Source organism: Gymnoscopelus microlampas (assembly GCF_963454915.1).
Source record: "Gymnoscopelus microlampas genome assembly, chromosome: 20".
Classification (NCBI taxonomy): Eukaryota; Metazoa; Chordata; class Actinopteri; order Myctophiformes; family Myctophidae; genus Gymnoscopelus; species Gymnoscopelus microlampas.
The window spans coordinates 35,924,366-35,948,316 of record NC_139957.1 but is presented as its reverse complement, the minus strand read 5'-3'; the positions used below and the strand labels follow the sequence as shown (position 1 = coordinate 35,948,316).

Genomic DNA, 23,951 nt, shown 5'->3' with positions numbered 1-23,951 from the left:
GGAGTCCAATCTGTACATGTCTGAAAATAATCAGCCGTTCGCCGGGCCTGGCCCAAGACGTGGAAAAACAATCAGGAAGCATTTACATGACTCATTCACTCAGACAGAAACATAACGAGTGATGGGTTATAGAGAGCTGCTGGTAGCCTGGTACAACTTAAGAACGTTCTCCTCATCTGGGAGGAGAAAATACTGGAAGTTGAAAATTGCAGACGATCCCCTTTTTTTAATCCTGCCTTTGATTCGTGGTGACCTCGGTGGTGAAAAATAACATGTTACCCCCCAAAATCTGAGGCAGGAAGTTGAGCTGGGAGAACAACCTTAAATAGCCTCCCCGGAGTCCCTGCACGTGTTTATTTTTCCTCTGGTTTTTCTACAGCTTGGGAAAGGGTCATGGGAAAAGCAAATAAGCAGTCGGGAGGCGGCCGAACGTGCCGGAGGCGGGGCCGGATCAAAGTGCTCGCCGCCGCGTCGCCGTGAAGGTCTTCGTGGAAAACGTCCGGGAAGGTTCCCGGGAAGCAACGAGAATAGGAGAGGAGGGAGACAGCGGAGAGAGACAGGAGATGGAGAACGGAGACCTCCTCAACCAGGAGGAGGAAGAAGAGGAGGAGGGAGGGGCTAAGGGAGGGGCTAAGGGTGGGTCTCCCCCCCTGCGATGGCCTGTGAAGGATTCCTGCTGACTCACCTCTTAAGATCCACTGTGGTGACGTTGAACACGACCCCCTTCAACCACAGGATCATGAAGAGTCTCTGGGAGAACGGACAGTTTCCAATACTCTCACCATCGCTCCCCGCCTGAGAGAGAGACAAAGAGAGAGAGAGAGAAGATAAGATATCTAGAATGCAGGAGTGCAAACGACTATACAGAAGATAGTAGACAGATACCATCTCCTTATGTCTCGTAGAACGACTACGGACACAACAGTCCACAATGAAAACTAAACAGATTAGACGTTTTGGAGGCAGAACGTCCAAGCTAGCACACAAAGAGTTGGAGGTAAAAAAAAAGGCCTCTCAACGAGCCTGGTGCACTGATCCCAATCGGGTCAAGGTTTAGCCTTAAATGGAAGAGGTCCCGATGCACTGATACCGATCACATCTCCTCTGCACCACCTTACGGCCTGAGGGCTGGTCCACTGCACTCACCCAGAGAGAGCCCATGAAAGACAATGATGCTTTCACACGCACGCACGCACGCACAGTATTACTATACTTGAGAGGACGTCAACATATTAGGACAGCATTTTAGGACTGGAAATAGCTGATAAGTACCAGTTCTACAAACTCGCAACGCGTCGCAGTGCGATACGTTGTTGTGAGCTCGTAGATGGGCAATTTCATGGTGCGCGACTTTGCCGCACAACTAAGCATAACATTAGGAAATCTCTAAACCAACCCCTAAACCTATCCTCTGAAAGAGCCTAATCCTAACCTGAATCTTTTCCTAACCATAAAAACAACCATTTCTCAAATTCTACTCTACTTTTTGTGGGGACATTTGGCCCTCACAAGTATCGTGATACAAGTACACACACACACACACACACACACACACACACACACACACACACACACACACACACACACACACACACACACACACACACACACACACACACACACACACACACACACACACACACACACACACACACACACACACACACTGAAGGCATAAGAAGCAAAGAGAGAGAGAGAACTGACCCCCTTGTCTCAAATGCTTCAGCACACTTCCCCTGCTGCCTCCATTAATCCCACTCCGCTAATGTCTCAGTGTAAGAGGAACCGTCCACTGTGATTAACCCGTTTAGACCGGGAACGCGTCCGTGTTAAGCACTTTATCCATATTTACTTTGGCTATTAAAAAATAGCAGATATACAAGCTCATAGCACGGCACCGAATGCAGCGCTATGAACTTTCAAGATTTTTCTAAAATGTTCAAAAATAGTAGATCTGCTATTTTTGAAAAATCATGAACATTTTGAATATATATTTTTATAAGCAAACATTTGCAACTCAAATCTTTGCTTCTGGAAGTCCCTGGTACAAAATATTTTACAAATGTTCACTTTAAATAATATATATTCAAAAGGTTTTCACGAATTTTCAAGATTTTTCAAAAATAGCAGATCTTCAAGCTTGTAGCGTGGCACTTGGTGCGGCATAATAGCCAAAGTATAAAATAATGGTTATAGCTAAAATCTAAAATGACACAGGTGCGTTCCCGGATTGACTGGGTTAAGGACAGGACAGCTTCTTGTTCCCCTATTTGCAAGGCTTATTTCTCACACACACACACACACACACACACACACACACACACACACACACACACACACACACACACACACACACACACACACACACACACACACACACACACACACACACACACACACACACACACACACACACACACACACACACACACACACACACACACACCTTGTGAGTATAGCAACGTTTTAGATATAGCCATTTTGAAGCCCTAAACCTAAGCTTAAATCTAACCCTACAAGCCAAACTCCTAACCTACCGTGATCCCACGCCTAAATCTTTTCCTACTTGTTATCTTTAGCTCTAAAAATCTTTGTTAACCATGAAAACAACACTTCTAGCAAAATGGTTCACAAGGTTGATTTATAAAACCATATTTGTGAGGACAACAGTATCCCTCACAAGTATACACACACTCTTTTTTTGTGGAACAAAATTCTCACACAAGAAGATTAAAACCACAGTAAACACAGTATAAAGAACCAGCGTGACAAATGACAGCACAAATGTCCCAAGAAGTGGCCTGCTCTGTCTCCACACACACACACACACACACACACACACACACACACACACACACACACACACACACACACACACACACACACACACACACACACACACACACACACACACACACACACACACACACACACACACACACACACACACACACACACACACACGTAAAGGGGGTGGGGGGGGGGGCTAGAGAAGGGTATTGCAAAAACTTTCCTTGGCAAACACACCAATTCTCAGAGATCTCTCCGTCTGACACCAGAACCATGTACTGTATCTCTCTGTCCTGCAAACGCCCTGCTACCGGAGCCAACTTACAGCCAACTGCTATAACCACTTTCAAGCCGTGTACCTATTTTGGGCATGTCATTATAGGCAAACATTTTCAACACTTTCATCAAACAAAAGGAAAACAAATTGTAATTAAACTACAAAAGTATTGAAGTGAGCTTGAAGATCTGCCATTTTATCTATTTGTCGTACAACAAAGTATGGACTATGTAGGTCTTAAGTGGTTAATGGACACTTCACAGCTTTGGAGTTATGAAGCGCGTGTGTGTGTGTGTGTGTGTGTGTGTGTGTGTGTGTGTGTGTGTGTGTGTGTGTGTGTGTGTGTGTGTGTGTGTGTGTGTGTGTGTGTGTGTGTGTGTGTGTGTGTGTGTGTGTGTGTGTGTGTGTGTGTGTGTGTGTGTGTGTCTCTCTCTACATGAATACGACATAAGAGGGCAAATATGGTTTGGATTTGTCATCAGAAGGAAGAATAACCATTTGATTTGATTAACGGACCCCAGCGCAGTATCTTAATTAAATCTGTGCCGATGACTGACATAGGACCGTATCGCCTCCAAGAAACCAATTTAATTTCTATTAAACTGCATCAGGGCTAGTTCGGTGAGAGTCATGTGATTGCAATCACACAAAACACAGTCCAGAATCAGATCTCTCCAGGTCATTCATGGTGTGTGGTTACTAAAATATAACCCTAGTGTTTGACTATGTTCATTTTGCATCCTTCTCTCTCCAGGTCATTCATGGTGTGTGGTTACTAAAATATAACCCTAGTGTCTGACTATGTTCATTTTGCATCCTTCTCTTTTCAGACTTGAAACCACAAGCATTCACAAAGTATGAACCGATTCATCCAACGTTTTTGCTCAATGTTTTAAAATGTTAAAATGTAATCTCGCCTTCAAAATAATAAGTAAAGCTTATAAGCAGAAATATTAAGATAACACATTAATTATAATATATATATATTTTTCAAGTAGAATTTCTCAACAGAGAATATATTGCAGGCTGCAGCTGTGGTTATATGGAATAAAGAATGTTGGGTATTCAGGTATTCACAGGACAGACGTGGAGGAATGGAATGCATCTTAATTCAGTGCATTACTGCAGCCAAACCTCTGTATGAAAGATTGAATTGCTTTCCCTTTGTCTGCCTCTTTCAATGTCACACATCCTTCAGGCTCTTTTCATTGCATTTACCTTCTTGGCGTGGCATGGAATGCCCCCTACCCCTTCTCTATCCACTAAAGCTCTATTTAAAAAATAAACGCATTATGAGCTTACATAGATCCGCTATTTTCTCTATTTTTGAGAATTCTTGAAATATTTAGAAAATGTAGATGTATAATTAAAACATGTCAAAATAGGGACGCCAGGTTCAACATGATTAATAAGGAAAAGTGTTCTTGTGTAAACAAAACATTCTAATGTAAAAAGTATGCAGTTAATCATATGTTAAACTGTGCTGGGGATGGTTTAAGACATCCTGATATAACCACAGCCTTGATGAAGAGTTAAACCATTCAATGTAAGACATTTAACCCAGATCGATCAGTTCTCCCAGTCTATTCTACCAGAATATCTGTGTTAGAAACATTTGGTGCTTTTCCTTTTGCATGGAAACTTGACACTTTTGATTTTCCATTCGACAAAAAGTACGGTACTATTTTGGTACTGCATCACCTCCATCGAGGTAACTAGCGAGCTGAGGCGATACCAAATGGTGATGCGGGAAACACTGCAGACTACCGATTGTCGTGATGTAATGACACTAGTGCATTATTCTCTCTGACCAGAGTCCCCTATACAGCATGGACGCTGCTGAATACGGTTAAAAAACCTTTGTTGTAAATGTTGTATGTTGTAAATGTGACAGAGCAACTGCATGGCCTATTTCTCACCTAAAATGTTAACCGTTTTTGTTGGACTGTACAGGTGAAATGGAGATCGTTTCCAGACAGCAATTTAGCATTGTTTACCACTCCTACACAGACGGAAGGACGTTGGCAACGGTGAAGTTCAATAACGTCCAACCATAGCGACGCGCTATGGTTGGACTCGGCTTTCTGTGGAAGAAGTTAGTCGGTTCTATGCATTGGAAAAGCAGCTATTGCGCCTCAGTGGGCTGAATGGTGGCCTTGCTTCAGCCCCCTGCCACTGAAGACACACCAGTCGATGCCGTCCTCTGTGGGATGGCTCTGTTGGATGTGTCTGCTTGCCGTCATTGTCCTGCTGCCTTTCTCTCCCTCTTTTCTCAGAATTCAATAACTGAGAGGCTTTGGGATTAGATCACCACTGCCTTTGTGCAACAGATGAATATACCCCTTTTTTCACCTCGCCTTATTCGATTCCTCTGCTAAAAAGAAATGTTTGTCCGGCAAATCTTTGGGGCCACAGCAGGTTTGCGGCTCTCACTGAGCAAGCAATGTGTTTGTGTCTAAATTAAAGACACAAAAACATCAACGGGCTGATTACTCCATTTCTCTCCCCACGGCGCTACACCTACAGACCGATCAATTCAGGTTAGTTATTATGGATCGTCACCGTGGTACGCTGGCGGTCACCATGGCAATAGCCAGACACACATGACATGGAGTGGAGCACACAATGAGAGGATTACCAATTCAAAGGTCTGAGGCTGAGGAGAACACAGGCACCGGCAGCAACACAACTGACACAATCTCTCTCATAAATGATGTTTACAACATTCCGAACGGTCGCTGGCTTCCAGGCATAGAGACTTGGGGTTCGATTCTTCCACGGTGCATCCAGCTTAGCCTGAGACCCCAACAAACACAGTTGGCCGTGTTTGCGAGTGGGAAGCCGGGAGGAGAGAGCGATCTCTGTCACTGGCACTGCACTAGCAACTCCTACAGGTTGGTCGGGGCACCTGTTCAGCAAGGAGTGGAACTGGGAGGGATAGCATGTTCCTCCACATGTGTCATGTCCTCCTGCTGAAACTCCTCACTGTCAGGTGAAAAGAAGCAGCTGGCTCCATGTGTATCAGAGGAGAGGTGGGTGTCTACCTCCTCCCCAGACTAACAAGTAGAGGTTGTCAGTGACAGGGACTACAGTATAAATATGTACAGCCAAGGGGAATTGGCATAACGAATAAATTGGGACAAAAATGTAAACCATTAACCACTTAAGCCCTATAATATATACTTTTCTGTGCGATGAATAGTAAAAGTAGTCTATCTGTGACGTGAGCATGTATATCTGCTACTGTAAATGCTTCGGAATTGTTGGAAAACTGCTGCCTACAAAGACATGCCCAAATAGGCATTCCATAATAGAAAAAAAGAAAGAAAACAAAACACTGCTGCACAGCTGATAAAGATTCTCTTTTTCTTTCTTTGTTTCTTGTGTCCTCAGAACCAGGGCAGTGCTCCTACGCTACTCTCCAGCTGAGCAGACCGCAGCTTGTCTGATAGTAGAGAATATACTGTACTGCAGAAAGAGAGAGAGAGAGAGAGAGAGAGAGAGAGAGAGAGAGAGATACAGAGGAAGCCAAAAACAAAGATCTACTGCTACTGCTTAATACTCCCAGAGACACCGTGGGGGGGGGGGGCGGGGGGGGAGACAGAGGCATGATGAGTCGACATATAGAATTCTAAAAATAGATCCCCAAGGTGTGAGGAGGAAGAGAAAAGTCGAGTGAGACAGATGGAAGAGAGGAAGAAAGCAGATGATAAAACCTGGCCAGCATACAGTGTTATTAACAAGCTGCAGAAGCAATCTGAACCCCCCTCCCCCCTCCCTCCATCCTGGGCCCCTTGCTAGAGGCAGAAGGGGGGGGGCTGGGAGGAGGGAGAAACTATTCCAGAAATGTCCTGTTCCTCCTGCAGAGGAGCGCTTTGTTTAGTTTAAGTGATGACGACGCTGGTGGAGGGACATTTCTTCTGCTTGGTACACTATCTCTATCTAGTAATACATTATAAACACACCTGGAATACATACTACTGGACTAGATTTAACCACTTTCAACCTATGTTTGGAATGTTATAGATACATCTAGTCAAAAACGTACAAAATATATATATATTTTGAAAATAGCCGATCTACAAGCTCACAAAGAAGCGACACCACACTATCATACAACAAAGTATAAAATAAGGCTTGAGTGGTTAAAGGACAAGCTTGTTAGGGCCAAGTTGCGTGTGTAGATCGGCTGTGTGTGTAGAATGACCTTCAGCTAGCATGAACAAGCCTTATGAAACCATATCAAACTCAAACAAGAGAGTAAATGCTTTTGTTTACACACAAAAACAGTAACCAGCTAAATAAATATGATTAAATTCTTGAAAACAATCCTTTACAATGCTCTCAAGAAAAGATATGACAAAAATAATCTTTAGACCAAATAAAAATAAGAAATGATTGTGAGATATATATATATATATATATATATATAAATATATATATATATAGATAGAGGAGGAGTTCTATTCATACGTTTCATAATTCTATGTTTTTGGAGGTTTTTAGGTCTCCCATTAGGCTCTCGCTAAATGAAATTTACATTTGCCAGAGAACAAAATTAAATGTTTTAATTGAGACGATTCTGTATTTTAAATGGCGGCTGGCAGACCTGACCTCCAACACTGTGTGCTCTTACAACCTAAGGCCTCATAAGTGAAGTGTCATTATTCCACTGCTATGCAGCATTGAGAGGGAGCTGCCTCCTTCAGTAGAACACACTGTACATTCACAACACAGAGCTCTTTTTGTTTGTGGAGAGTTTGGATCGCGTCACTACTTGGAAAAAAAAGAAACACACAAACCCACCTCAATAAAACACCCAAAGTGAGGTAAGAAATGTATTTTGGGACAGCAGCACCTTATAAGGTTGGGAAATCAGTTGAAGTGGACGTTTATGAATGTTATCCAATAAATACATGAACAGTGATTTAGTGGTCATGTTGTAGCAGTTACACTGAGCCCGTAGGAACGGTTAGCGCCAGTAGGAACGGTTAGCGCCAGCCGTGGGGCCTGAGTTCTGATGTTCCACTGGCTGTGCTGTGAAAACTACCAAGCTTGCAGAGTGTTGCATCATCTTCCACAGAACGGCTGCGACATCTCACCCTTATGGGAAAACATTCACCAACAGCTGACTGCTGATACACTGTCTCCGGAACATGAATCAATAAATACACACACACACACACACACACACACACACACACACAGCTGCATGGTGGAGAATGTGAGTCACCCTAAAGTCAAGGCATGTTATCACGGGCTCACTGTCCAGGACAGGACGGCCCCACCACTGAACAATGGAACCTCAGACAGCTAGTGGTCCGCTCATCTCCTGGGGATGAACACACACACTCCACTGGTGAGGTCATGCCTCATATCACTTCCACTCTAACTTGGCTTACATTCAGTGTGTGTGTTGGTGTATCGACTGCCCTGTGCGCGCTAGCGCTGATTGCACTCGGTCTTAGCTAATGAGTCTGCCGATGACACCACAGTGTTCTCACAGCAGAGTCTATCCATGCGTGGATTTTAATAGGCACAAAGGTGCAATCGTTGGAAGGCCTGTAATATTTTATGACTAGGCAAATAAAACGTCTGCCGCTCCCTGTGTTGTACCTCTTATTTCAGAACCATGTACTGATGTTTCAGCTACGGATGCAACACACTTTTTAAAGAGCCCATAATAACTGAAAGCACCGCCCTTGACTCCCACGCAGTGTCAGGAGATCAAAGTTACAGTGTCTAGCTAGATTAGCTAGGTAAGATATAATAGATATTGTTTAGGCTGGCCACAGTTCTCTGGGCCTCTGCTCATGACCTAATTTTAGTACCATGACAAGGCTTGAGCCCCCCCCCCCCTCACAGACACACACACACACACAAACTACACATTCTAAATTGGGTGGGCTGCTCTGAAAGTTCAGGCCACACTTTGACCGAATAAGGCTCTAGAAGCGAGCGAACGGTTTCTTCCTCCCGCTCAGGGACACAACAGGAATGTCGTCTGGGAGGAGGTGGCCATGGAAACGTCATGTTAACACGCCTCTCTCCGTTTGCTGGACAAGCATGCAGACAGGGCCAGGCTGGGTGTGGGGCCAAGACTGTGGCTAGAGACCCAACGCTGGCTGCTTCCACTGGGATAAGTCAGCTAGTGCTAGACTGGATTTAATGGGCTGTGTTGGGCTGAGGGGTGAAACCATTAATGGAATGATCAATTAACAGAACTTTTTACCAAATTCAGATAAACGATTTAGTGATCATGCAAATATTTCTAATATGTGCCATTCACACTACAGCTTCAACAAACGTGAATTCTTGTTTTGCTCCATATAAAAAGGAACATTTTTGACTGCTGGGTAGTTAACATTAAAAGGACCACAACGGTGGTCTGGCATGTAATCCACTGACAGTGACTCCACATGACATTACTGACATTTTCCAAAGCTTGCTGTGGGTTGTTCTGATGAAGCCATTGGATTCCATTCATTTTAGTACTGTATAAAAAGAGATGGGTAGTCCAACCCTAAATATAATTGCATGTTCATGTTATATTTTGATTGTTTTAATGCATTTTTTTAAAAGAGGCCTAAAAACCTTTCTTTTTAACAAGGCATTTGCCTAGATAGAGATGTAGTTGTTATATTCTTTTTAAACTTCTACTGTGTTTTGCTGACTTGATTTGAAGTTTATTCATTTCACTGTCTTTTATCATTGTTGTCTTCTTCTTTCTTTTCTTGTTTTTAAACCTGTAGCACTTTGAGATTTGTTTCAAATATAAAGTGCGTTACAAATAAAATGTATTATTATTATTATTATTATTATTTTAAAGCATCAATTTGAAAAGTCGATCTGAAAATAGTCTGTGGAAAAAAAGACTGATTTACAAACAAAATACAAAAAGGCACACTGCAACGACTATTGACTACGTCATCTTAACATGTTTTACTTATACCCCCCAATTAATTACATCATTTAGGTCAGAGGTGGTAGGGGGTTGGGATGGTGAGTGGGATGGGTGGGGTCTGACCACCGTCAGAGACAAGAATGTGTTGAGGAGTCAGACCCAGCCAGAACGCAGAAACGCATCACATCCCTGGTGTGGCCGTGACTCAGGCTGACGTCATGCAGTGGAAACCTCAAGGCTTCCAGGCAGAGACAGGCCCACTGTGGTGGAGCCCTCTGGTTCAGCATGGAACGCTACTGGATAAACAGAATACTGCCATGACATAATCCTGCCAAGTTAGAATGGCTGCCATGGAGAATAATACAGTGACCGAGATAAAACACAGAGAGACTTTAGTTTCTGTGGGAGAAGGTAGGGTGATGAAGAGCGACAGAGATCCAGTGTTGTGGAAAAAGAAACAGAACGTTGCTGAACCAACCAGCTACTGGTAAGTACAGCACCACCAACACACAGACCGACCCCTGGCTGGGGACTAAAGGCAGACAGGTGCATTCAGCCTTTATCATGTGCGCACACGCGTGCACGCGCACATTTCTGTCTCCTTCTTTTGTTCACATCCTTGCCATGACCATTCTTAAGAATAGAAGTAAAGAACATCCTTTTCAAAGCCCCATTACCCTGTTGAAAGCGGTCGTCTGACAAAAGAAAGGCTCTTTAAAGCCTCTCTGCACAAATCAAAGTCTCTTAACAGAACAATGAAGAAGTTGAATCAAACTGAATTGAACTTTGTCACCCCCCACCCACCCCCCCAAAGGAGAACTCAACGTGTCAACAGCTGTGAGCAACAGTGACCAACCGTTGTCACATGATGAGTCCTTTGCCAGGTCCACATGGCAGCAAAACTTGCCCCATGGTCACACAAACAAACACGTGCCCCATCGCTCATTCTGAGCTGACAATTTGGTTGGACTGGACACATGCCAGACCCGTGCCCCCTTGACCTGCAGCAGGCTTCCCTTCCAAAGCTACTCTGGACTGGGGGGGGGGGGGGGGGGGCGGTGGTGGGCTTTACTGCCCTGCTACATACAAATGAGCCTTCTACCCAGGGGGCAAAACCCCCTTTTTTTTGGAATGCTGCATTTGCCCTGCTATAAAAGGTTGGCCACCAGAAATAATATGTATGACCCCGTAGGATCACAACCTATATGGACAACCCGGTCAATTTTTTGCTGGAAATCCAATATGGCCGCCTCAATATTGGCCCCAACAGTACCCAGGGGCAAATGGTGGTATGCTGCATTTGCCCTGCCCTAAAAGGTTGGCCACCAGAAATAATATCTATGACCCAGTAGGATCACAACCTATATGGACAACCCGGTCAACTTGCTGCTGGAAATCCAATATGGCCGCCTCAATATTGGCCCCTATCAGAAAATAGCTTTGGCAATAACTTTTGAACCAGATGGGCTAGAAATAAAAACTTGGTGTCTATTTCATGGTTTCAGAGCATGAGAAACTCAATGGAATACTTATCTTTATGATTGGGTGTGTCTGGACCTTTAATTTGCATATTACCAAGATGGACGCCACGCGAAAATTAGTTTTACTATGACTTTTACAGTGACAGCTGACTGTTATGGCAACAGAGATGGCAGTCCTAAGAGAGCAGCTGCTGCTTTTTCAGGAATCATTGAATGGGCAACCAACTGCAGTCCTCTGGTCAACCTTCCTGGAGATGTCAGATATTCTCCAAAGGTTTATCTACTACGATCGCGAAGGTGACTGGACAGGACATCTCTGTGAATCAGCAAGAATGCTACCCTACCTCACTGCAGCAGGCCACTACAAGTACGGGCAGCAATCTTTACCTCTGTATTTGGCTGAGATGAAGAAACTACCAGAAACACCTTCTGAGGTACATGAAGCACTGATGGCAGGTGTATTTGTTGGCAGACGAGCAGATGGCAGCCACAACAGTGTTTCTCTTGACATGCTACTGGAGCAGACCTATAATGCCGATGCCAAGGAAGCAAGCAGTCTGGATGGCATTACACTCAGCCCTGCTGCCAGGACAAAATGGGTCTACACAGCAGCTGTCTCTGCAGAGCTCAAGTCTATGCTCCACCTCCACTCCTCCAACCCACACCATGAGTCTGGTCAGAGTCGTGTAATCCGAGATGCAGAGATGGTAGTCAAGGTCATGGCAGCAGTGAGCACATCATCCACGATCAACATATCTACAGGACAGTGTGCTGATTCCACAGTCAAGGACCACTTGATGAGTGTGAAAGAACTGGGTCTGAAGGCACTGTGGGATTCATTGTCCAGTGAACAGAAGAAGACAAGCATAATGAAGCTTAACACTTCCCACACTCAAAACACAAAATCTAAAAAATCTAAGGGGAAAACCTCAGCACCTGGCAGAGCAATGAAATTACTGCCCTCCTGCGCATGACCCAAATCATAGCCAGTGGTGGAGAACTCAACCTTGTTGACTTTATAGGCAACCACGAGTGCAGTGGCTTTCCCTCTTCCTTCTTCCAGGAAGATGGCAGGATGAGAACAGGTACCAAGGCAAGCCTTGTGAAGGTCCTGAAAGAGGAGACCAAAGTTGCATGCATCCCTGACCTGCCTACAGAAGACAGAAAAACAGCAGTAGTTATTGATGCCATGTATGCCATACGCCATTGGTCGTTCCTGAAAGGTGAAGCATTTGGAACCATCGCTGAACGATACCAACGTCTGCTGTTGAATGATGTGCCTGCTGGCACAGAGATCATTCACTTCTGTTGTGACTGGTACAGTGGACCTAGTCTTAAGACAGCTGAGCAAGAACACAGAAATGCTCGACCAAAACCTACCAAAGAATATGAAGTCAGTATGCGTTACACAGCTCCAGATCCTCAGGAGTTTTTTTGCTGTGTCAGCTAACAAGGCAAACCTATTGAGTTTCCTCTGTGATGAATGGTGTGAAAATGAGAAACTTAAGTCGGCCCTTGGTCCATCACATCTTTACCTGGGTGGGTGGTTTAAAGAAGAGACAAGGAGTGTGGTGATCAAGGAGGGGTCTATTGAAGATGTCCCTGCACTAGAATCCACACAACAGGAAGCTGATACAAGAATAATACTCCACACCCTGTACAGTGTCCAGAATGACAAAGTTGACAGAGTTGTCATCCATGCCAATGACACAGACATCATCATCATGTGCCTTTACTATGCAGCAACCCATCTCAGATGCCTTCCAGAGCTGTGGGTGAGAACAGAGCAATATTCATACCTTCCTATCCATCAAATGGTATCAGCACTGGGGCTTTCACAGTGTCGTGCCCTGCCCTTTATCCATAGTTTAAGTGGCAGAGATACCACCAGCTATCCCTTCTTCACTGGGAAGAAGGCATGGTTCAAGGCCAGCATGCGTTTGGATCTCCCTGCACTTGAGGAGTTTGGTGAAAACTCTTCTGATTCCCTCTCATATGAAGTCATCAATCAGGCACGAGACCTCACAATTGCTGTATATACATCCAAAGCGGACCACCCGGAGGATTTTGACCTGAGTAAGCTTAGAGTGTACAAATTCCTCAATAATAGATCAACCCTCTTAAAGCTGCTGCCCCCGACAGAGAATGCCTTTGACCTGCACCTGAGAAGAGCTGCTCTAGCAACTATAATAGATAAATGTGCACATATCGCCATGCCGGATATTCCTTCTTTCACAGAGTATGGATGGTCTCTCAGTGCTAGCAATGCAGTCCCCCTTGCATCTACCGAGCCAGCCTTGCCTTTGTCAATGAACAAGGCAATATCATGCCTCTGTTCCTGTGCAAAGAAGGCAATTCCATGCTACTTAGGATGCCGTTGCCAGGTACTGGAGACACAATGCAGCAGGATCAGTGCAACACATGACAACAGTGACAGTGAATAGCATTGTACCATAGTATCATTGGCTTTAGAATCAGGCAAGACAGCACCATAGAGGTCAAAATGAACCTTTTGTAGGCAACCTCAACTCCACCTTTACTCTATTTGTCACTAAGTAGTCTATATTTTGTTATGTTACTTGAATGCATACCACTATGTTAATTTGTATAGCCCTAAAGTTTAAGTTTTTGGCAAGTCTTGGAGTGTGCATGTGTATGTTTATATTGTATTTAGTTTATTAAAATGATACATAAGATACATTGTGGGCTTTTTCTCCGTTTTTTCTCTGCAATCATCCCCACAATAGATCTATAAATCAATACATCTGGGGGAAAATGTAATGCCATACATTATTTATGACTGCAGCCATATTGACAAAATAGAAATGAAAGCTCAAACTGACCAAATGTGTTCATATTGCTTAAAAAGCAGACTTTTTGCCATAACAGTAAGCTGTCACTGTAAAAGTCATAGTAAAACTCATTTTCCATCTTGGAAACATGCAAATTAAAGGTCCAGACACACCCAATCATAAAGATAAGTATTTCATTGAGTTTCTCATGCTCTGAAACCATGAAATAGACACCAAGTTTATATTTCTAGCCCATCTGGTTCAAAAGTTATTGCCAAAGCTATTTTCTGATAGGGGCCAATATTGAGGCGGCCATATTGGATTTCCGGCAGCAAGTTGACCGGGTTGTCCATATAGGTTGTGATCCTACTGGGTCATAGATATTATTTCTGGTGGCCAACCTTTTATGGCAGGACAAATGTAGCATACCCCCCTTTGCCCCTGGGTACTGATAGGGGCCAATAATGAGGCGGCCATATTGGATTTCCAGCAAAAAATTGACCGGGTTGTCCATATAGGTTGTGATCCTACGGGGTCATAGATATTATTTCTGGTGGCCAACCTTTTATAGCAGAGCAAATGCAGCATACCCCCCTTTGCCCCCTGGGTATTCTGCTGCTAACTGGACGGAAATGGTGCCAAACACTTGAGCAACAGCTCGTGCACAAACACATTTGTTTTGACTGTTCCCTCAGCTTTAAAAGGCTGAGAGTGACATTACAAGGACCTCCCCGCCGCGTCGTCGTCGTCTCAAGTCAGTGGTGGGTTGGCTGAGTTCACTGGTTGAAACCAGGGCTGCTGCAGCTAACGATCATTTTCATTGTTTAATCTATCCATTATTTATTTTGATTGTGTGATTAATTTAGATCAATTGACAGTACCCTAAGGTAATTAAAGTACAAAAAGGATGGCAAAGGCTCATCTCAAATTACCTGGACCTAAACAATTAGAAATTAGAAAATTGCTCATTACCTAGTTCACCTAGTCCTAGCAGTTAAAAACATAAGTTTTCATGTAATAATATGTACGTATTGGCACAAATGTTTGCAGACACCATCAAACTGATTATTGGATTATGTTCAATTGGATTATGTTGTTCAATTAACATTGTCGATAAACAATCTCCGTCAGGCCAAAGGCCGGGGAAGCAGGTTATGTTTTCACCCCTGTCTGCGTGTGTTTGTGGCAAATCTCGCAAACTACTGGGGGTGGCGGCAGTGGCTCAGGAGGTAGAGCTTGACCCCGGGCTCCCCCAGAGTTAGTGTCGAAGTGTCCTCAAGCAAGACACTGAACCCCGATGAGCAGGTTGGTGCCTTGCATGGTTTCCTGTGCCGTCGGTGTGTGGATGTGTGTGTGAATGTAAAGCACATTGTAAAGTGCCTTGGATAAAAGGCACTATATAAATGCTATATTGATGCAATGCCACACATCATCCCAGCCAATGTCACATTCTGCCTCTTACCAGGTACTTTGGCCTAATGGTAAAGCAAACAAGAGGAGGGTACTGCTAATACTTATATGCACCAGACCTGGCGGACATCTGCACTCCACAGTGTGCCCTTTCTAGTTGATAATTCAATGAATCATTGTAGTTTAACCCATTCAATCCGGAACGCATCTGTGTCACTTTCGATTTCTCTGGCTATTCAAAAATAGCAGATACAAGCTCATAGTGCGGCACCGTATGAGCCTGTAGATCTGCTAAAAATTTTTTAATCGTGAAAATGTATGCAAATCTTTGAATATATATACAGTGTATACATTTTTAACTAAAATATTTGCTTCTGGGGGTCCCTGAAGAAAATATTTTGAGATGGGGGGCCGCAGACAAATACATATCTATATACATATTTTGGGGGTCCTTGACATGAAAAAAGCGTTTGAGAACGTCTGTTCAAAAAAATTCACACACACACACACACACACACACACACACACACACACACACACACACACACACACACACACACACACACACACACACACACACACACACACACACACACACACACACACACACACACACACACACACACACACACACACACACACACACACACACACAATTTTTCAAAACAATTGCAGATCTGCAAAAATAGCAGATCTACAAGCTTGTAGCTTCTACATCTTGTATATCTGCTATTTTTGTAAGTCTGCAATTTCTGAATAGCCAAAGACATCTAAAATAACACAGATGCATTACCGGATTGAATGGTTAAAAGCCTATGACAGATATATGGGTCACATCAGGTTGAATGTGTGCAATCACTGACAGAGCGATGAGTCAGCCAGGCAGTTCCTGCCACCCTATCCCCTACATGCAGACAGTCCAGTATGGGTTATCTACACTTACGCTAGCCGTCTCCCCACAGCTCACGTAGCTCATTTTACTACAGTACCTGTTCAAAGAACACAGCACCACGTGAAACATAAGCAGAGAGGATCGTGTTGTGACTGATTGAGTTACACACATTTCTGTGGCTGCAGGCCTTGTCATGGTGGAGATGATGTAACAGAGAGGTACAGTAGAAGCTCAAAGGCTTGTTTTCTCTGTGGGGGGCGGGGGGGTCTCCATTATGCAAAACACCCTGAACATGCAATCTTCTCCATGTCAGCCCCGTCTCTCTCCAAAGCCTCAGAACACAACACACACATCCATCCAAGCTCAATCCATGTTTTCCTACGTTAACGACTAAAACCCTCAAGCTCTAGATTAGTAAACTGGACCCGAGTTGGCTCTGTACACCAAATGTCTTCGCCCCAAAAACAGCCGATCTACGCGTTGCGAGGCGCTGTGAGCTTGTAGATCTGCTATTTTCGTTGATATGTTACCAGAATAGGGATGCTGGCGCTTAAGACTCATTTCCTGTTCCTGCAGGAGAAATAGCTCATTAACCCTGGGCTTCCCCGTGGGCCAGCTTTTAACAGGACAACTCCCCCTAAAGAGACACATCCATCAGGCCTCTTCCTCAGGACAGCGTGGCGTTGCCACGTACGCATAACATGGTGCTTTTATACAAGACAAGTTAAAGCAATCACGTCTGTGGAAGTGGGTGCCATTAGGGATCGAGTTTTCTGAAATAAATATGAAATGAGCCTTCTAAACTACCATCCCATTAAGCCCTACTATATGTGCTTGCATTGTATTGTACGTGCAATAGCCATGACGCGTTGTGGGCTTATAGATCTACTATTTTTGAACATTTTCACTTATTTTCACCTACAAGCTCAAAATAGGGAGGCCAGTTTTAAAGTGGTTAAATATGCGATCAATAACTTTCATGTCCTACCGGGGAAGTAAGTGCTGAAACGAGACTATGTTTTCGCCCCCGTCTATCCGTCCATATTTCCGCATGTTTGTGAGCAGCTAATCTCCGGCACCGTTGGACCGATCGGCGTGAAACTGTGCATGCACACTCCTACAGATTCAGTCCAAACATCACGCAAATTGGTACATATTATCTCTATAGTCGTGGGATCAAGACGGATCTGTCTTGATTTTTCATATTCCATCCTAATTGGCTAAATATTGGCTTCTAAAGTTTGCAGGAGTCACCTGTTTTGAATAAATCGTGAACGCAGTGTCCAATTGCCGTGAAACTTTGCACGCACATTCCCACTAGGCCAAGGAAGAACTGCCACCCCACATTTTTTTAAATCGGCCTCATGGTAGCGCTATAACAGGCAGATTTCTGTGAGCAGCTAATCTCCAGCACCATTGGGCCGATCGGCGTGAAACTTTATGTTTTTTAAATAATGTTTTATTCAAGTCATGGATTGCAGCTTTAAATCCCTGAATCGGGTTGCTAGGCTACATTGTCAGATTAGTTGGGGTTTTGCCTAGAGGCCCAGTCCAAACAGTTATAATGGATGTAGGTAGCACAAGGCTAGGTGCTGCAAAGAGTCCACAGAGCACAGCAACATAATTGTACTATCTTAACAAGTCATTAATCTTTGTCCCTGGCCTAACGCACGATGCTGACTGCAGCAGTGCTTAGTGCTTGTGAAAAATAAACTGCTGTATTGATTTCCCTATTAAAAAAGAAGGACAGGCAGCTCTCAGTGTCTAAAAATGCCACCCAAGGGAAAAAGTAAAACCTTATTCAAAATGCAACATGCAAACAAGAGGCAAATTCTGTCTGACTGACATGCAGTCGTAGCAAGGGCCTGCTTGTTTTCAGGAAATAAGTTAATACTTCGGCTAGATACCATGTCTGCACCAAACAGTAGCTTGGCTTCAATCACCACAAAAAAAAGTTTACCTCTGGGTTGCCTGGTGGCTCTGCCAGACCACATGAGATGCCAGGAGGACCTGAGTTCGAATCCCACTCCTGTCATGTCTACATTCTCCCTGACCTCGGTTTCCTTTCCGTCTACACTTGTATTATCTATTAATGAAGCAAAAACTGCCAAAAAACATTATCCTCAGGTAAACCATAAACTCCTACAAATAAAACATTTAAGAGGGGAGTAACTTCTTTATATCTTTATAAAATGAAAGTTATTAAATACCAAATGACATGCAATTTCAGTTAAATACTATAGTCCATGAAATGTAATTACAGACAATGGATCATTGTGAAATACAATGACCTCACATGGAGTACATCACATCATCTTATGCCGTGACCATAAGCCTCACTTTCTAAGCACCTAGAACAAAAACGATCAACCAGATCCTTTCAAAATATCACTGTGACACTCCCCAACTTCTAACCTTTCAGAGGGAGAGAGACGTCAGTGACTCAGGTTGATGTCCTAGGTCAATCCACCAAATGACTACAGCTCTGCTTTGTCGAGCGAGCCTGCTTACTGGTATGTTACTGGGCTCCATCTCCATAGCAACCATTAGATTGAGTCAGGAGACATGCACAAACACAGACAACCACCCCTCGAATCCCTCCAGGGTCTCTGGCTGTTAAGGACAACAGTTACCCAACATGTCTACTGTACTGGCCTTGGAGGTGGAGGCCTTTAAAGCCAGTGAGATGACCTTGGCTTGCTGTCAGGCTGGAGATGTGGACTGAACCGGGGATAAAACAACCTCATCTACATCCTGTACAGTGTCATGGTCACCGCTGGGGACTTTTATTCCGTCAGCTCTGAATTAATCGGGGTCAAGCTGTGAAAAACTAGACTGGAAATAAGACTGCAGGAGTCCTGATTTTATCATTTAGAGAGAAGAAAAATTAAGGATGGAATGGTTACTACCAGAATAGGGACGCTGGGATTTGTGTGGTTAAGTACAACTTCTGAAGGATGTCATCTCTTGCTTAGTCATCCAACACACAGCCTACAGCTGCAAATCTGAGTAATCTCCATCCGTTAGGAAAGACACTCAGTGGTTTTTGATTCAATAAGTAAGTGAAAACAGGGTTTAAGTTAGTTAACGCCGGAATCAATAAAGGTAGAGATTGAGAATGTGGGTGGACCTCGTTTAGCTCATGTAGACTAGAGGAAGGAAAATGGGTGTGATAATAAATCCAATTATAAGTAAACTGGACGTCCTGTGTCTACAGGACACAGGGGGCTGGGGTGCTAAGGGGAGATCACAATGAGAAGTGATCAGGTGACATAATGTCAATCATTCTACAAGATCACATGCTCTTAAACTTTTCCCCTCTCCCATGGCTAACTTATGAGGAGGAAGAACGACATTTGCCTCACAATGCTAGGGGTGACTAATCAAAATGCATTACAAAACATAAAGATTGCAACATTAACTACTGCAATTTCCAAATGGAATGAATTGCTTAAGAGAGAGGGGGGTCCAAAATGGACTTCCAAACAAGTTATGCTAGTGCTTTGAGTAATATTTGGTCAATGAATCAAGTTAAAAATTGGTGAACCCTTTCATCATATTCAAGCCCAGTAAGTCCTCCACAATAATTTCTAGCTGAAACCACTCAGCTACTTGGTCGCTCAGTCTGTCAAACATTTTTTGATGCAAGTGCAAACTGGTCGCAGTGTATCACGAATGACATGCATGCTTGCTTTTAACGAAACCACGTTTCTCTAAACAACATACAAAAATGTATGACAAGAAATACTAATCATTTTAAAATGCAATTACAATTATTATTCTTTGTCAATATTGTTCAGCCATACCCATACATGGCTGTGTATCTCATCTGTCCGACATGTACCATTATCATTTATTACATATGTAAAAGTACCACATTACATATGTTTTTTTTTAAAGGGACAATATCTAATCTGCTGAATTGCAGGGGGGGTCAAGGGTTGGTTTTTCTCCACATTTGGAACTTGGAGTAATAAAACCTGACAACAAGCAGCTTCACTTCCACAATCTCAAGGATGAGGACAATCAAACCATGTTTCCATAGTGATGTGACAACTTAGCAGGTCAGTGTAAACAAGGTGGGTGGTTTTAAAGCTGGCAGACAGCCCAATTCCTCCATAGTCTGCAAGCATCAGCTACTTTACTTGTCAACCTTTGCCTTTCAATGAATAGAGCTAAATCTCAGGTGTGTTAAGACATAAATGAGGCAGCTTCGGTACGTAGCATGGCCCTGAAAGATCGTACAGTACGTAGTGAGCACACAGAGCGTGTTATCAGCTGTTCCCAGGGGCCACGGTTACACAGCAGGGTGCCTATGGCAACCTGCATGCCTACCATTGTCTCCTATAACTATGTTTAACGCAGCACAGTGGGAACAATGACAGACAACCTGGGACATCAATAATGGATGCAGTCGTGTCAGCCGCTTCTGCACAACGCCAAGCGGCACAGGGGAGATAGCAGCTTTAGACATACATACAGTACATTGGTGCACAATAGAACCTCTGTACACAAGCACCGCTCAGGCTGAGCACACATGATGCTGCACGCTCACTGTGAAGGGAGGGGCAGCCGGGACAATGACGTTGACCACATGTGTGATCCTTACAGGCAGCAGGGGTGGTGGCAAGAGGCCGTTGATGAGGTGGCTAGCTCACCCAGGCCCATCTGTTGTGCCTCAGAACGAGTCAGCTGGTCACTCGGAGGCCAAACTGACTCAGTGACCAGCCTTATCAAAGTTTGACACTCAAGAGACACAGCAGGGTCTGACCACTCAAGAGTCAATAGGAGCAATAAAAATAAAACCTTCTCAATGGCCAACGAATGGAATGACTGGAATTTCTCAAAAGTGTCACAAGCAATAACAATAGATAAAAGGCCAGGCTTCAGGCTTATTTTCAATCACACCATGATAAAACGGTCTTTTATGGTCCCAACTTACTAATGTGAGAACATAAGAAAATGGGGCAAAATGCCACAGATTGATCTGAATGTAAATAATGTATTAATCATCATAATTCAAGTAATAATTATGGAGCTCGATCTCCATTGTAAGCTGATCTACAACTCCACTAAAGCTCAAAGGTTGGATGCAGAACCAATGGCCCCCCTCTCCCAATGTTTAATTGAATTCAGGCCACCATAAACCCCCTCCCATTCCCCCCTAGCGGGGTCCCACCCTCCTCTCCCTCTGTTCTTTCTTCTACCATTTTCCCGCCCTGCAAAGCAACAGGCTGCAGAAAGAAAAACATCCTCATTCCTCATCAAGAATCCTCTCTCCCATGAGTTCTGTTCTGTGGCAGGACAGCATCACCTGGGTTATGTTAAGATGCTGGTCCACAGCAATAACATCTACATGTCATTGTGTCATCATCCCTCTGCTTTATCATAATAATAAAAACACATACAAGAATCAGCTGTGGGGAGGTGGGTGACTACCACCAGATATTTCACAATTGTCTGCAATGCAAGAGAGCAAAATATCTACAAGTTCCCTTTATACACAATTAACTTAGAAGAGAACAAAGTAACACGTGTATCATCATCACACATCCCTGTGATGTTAGAAATCAACCCTATGCATCTGACACTGTGGTAGGCTATGTCAACAAGGTGATCAACAGTGACACATACTGTAACACATACGTCAACAAGGTGATCAAATAATAAACACAAGTCAACAAGGTGATCTAAATATAGGCTGAACACTAAAACGATCCACAATGATTTGCCCTCTGTTGAATCATTGGACCTTCCTATCAGGGCGGATCAACTCCTGTGGCTCGGTCCACGTTATAGTAGGCTGTGCGTGGACTGGATGAGCCGCTACATTGTCTCACCACCGGCGGTATTAGATACAATACAGTCATCCAGTCAGATCAAAGAAATCAAATGTTACCAGGGCAACACTGTAACCACAAACAATTCTAACAACGAAACCAGCGTCCAGTTGTTAACATTATTATGGCCATTTACGACGAGGGAGAAGAAGTGCATCCGCCCTGATAGTGACACTGCAGAGGGTCCACATGGTCATCAGATCTGAAGGTTATACATCTTAAGGAAATATAATTATGAAAAGTAATTGGGTTCATGTAAAGGTGAATAGGCTACAAGGACTGTAATTAAAAGTAAAGTCAACTATTAAATAGAAGCCTTAACGACCTCGTGTGTTCGTAGCCTTATATTGTTGTTTCTCTCCTCCCGTCTGTGATGCAAACGAAACATTCGCCTCAATTTGATCAAATAAACAGAAATATATATATTTTTAAGTCCTGTAAACTGAAAAATCAAAGTTGTCCATGATGCGACTTCTTACCTTCACAAAAAGCTCGATAACGGGCTCGTTATCCGCCTTTATTCCGTTCTGTGGCACCGACAGAGACATTTTAAATGTTAGGCTACTTTCTTTAAAGTTTCGCCAGCAAAAACACTTTTTCTTTTTTTGCTACCACGCCCGTCCCAGTTTGGTCCTTGTCTCTCCTTCAACCGTTTTCTTTTTCCAGCAACGAACCAGCTGCAAAACTCGCCCCGATTCCCACACGAGATGAAAGGGAGAAAAAAACAAAACAATCGAGAGCGGGCAGCAAGTAGACCTTCTGTACCTCAGATCAGAAATACTAACGGCTTGGAGGTTGTTCCACAATAAGCTACAGAATCATTGTTCAACTAAAGCTGTGGTGTAGGAGATGAGAGGAGCAGCTAGGGGAGGGAAGAAGCAACGGGAATATTTAAGGCTGTGATGTCATCTGCAGAGCAAACACTAGAATGTGGGCAGGGTTTGAGGAGGAGAGTTGTAGGGAGGGAGGATGCCTGGAGCTAGATTCTGTAGTATGACGGTGTCGCATGCCGACTAAACACATGATGGGAGTATAGATGAAACCTGAGGCTATGCAGGAACTGGAAGAGAACATGGCTTAATTCAGTGGTTCTCAGAGTTGGGTCCAGGATATCCTTGATACAATGACCACACTTATGACCGATGATCATCTTGATCCAAGGCTAGGTCCAGGAACCCCCAGGGGTTCTTCTTGAGGGGGTTCCATATAGGGTCCCCAGCAAACGAGGAACAGTTTAATTTCACTAATATTTCACTGGTTAAAAATTAACCAGATAAGAGAATGTATAAGAATCATTAGGCAATAGGTTTCACTATCCACTGTTATCCCCCCAATCCCACTTCCAAGTTGTAGAGTACCAAATATGGCAAAAATCTTTTCAAATGGGGGTGCGTGGCCTGTTTCAATTTGGGGGTCCTTGGCATTTAAATGTTTGAGAGCCACTGGTGGGGGTCCCTGGCTTATAACAGTTATGTATACATTTGGCTGTCCTTGGCATTTAAATGTTTGAGAGCCACTGCCCACTTAAGTCATGTGATAAGTCATGACAGGGACACAGATCTTGC

At 43.7% G+C, this 23,951-nt stretch overlaps 1 protein-coding gene across 1 annotated transcript in view; it reads right to left on the bottom strand.

The window, feature by feature from the left end:
• The window catches only part of clic4 (chloride intracellular channel 4), a 33,490-nt gene extending 10,230 nt beyond the window's left edge, over positions 1 to 23,260 (bottom strand). The window contains exons 1-2 of the mRNA XM_084044862.1: positions 22,866 to 23,260; positions 686 to 795 (exon numbers count right to left, since the gene is read on the bottom strand). Coding sequence (XP_083900988.1) covers positions 686 to 795; positions 22,866 to 22,934 — 179 coding nt within the window. The 5' untranslated portion in view covers positions 22,935 to 23,260. The remainder of the gene's footprint in view (positions 1 to 685; positions 796 to 22,865) is intronic.
• Between the last annotated feature and the right edge of the window lie 691 nt (positions 23,261 to 23,951).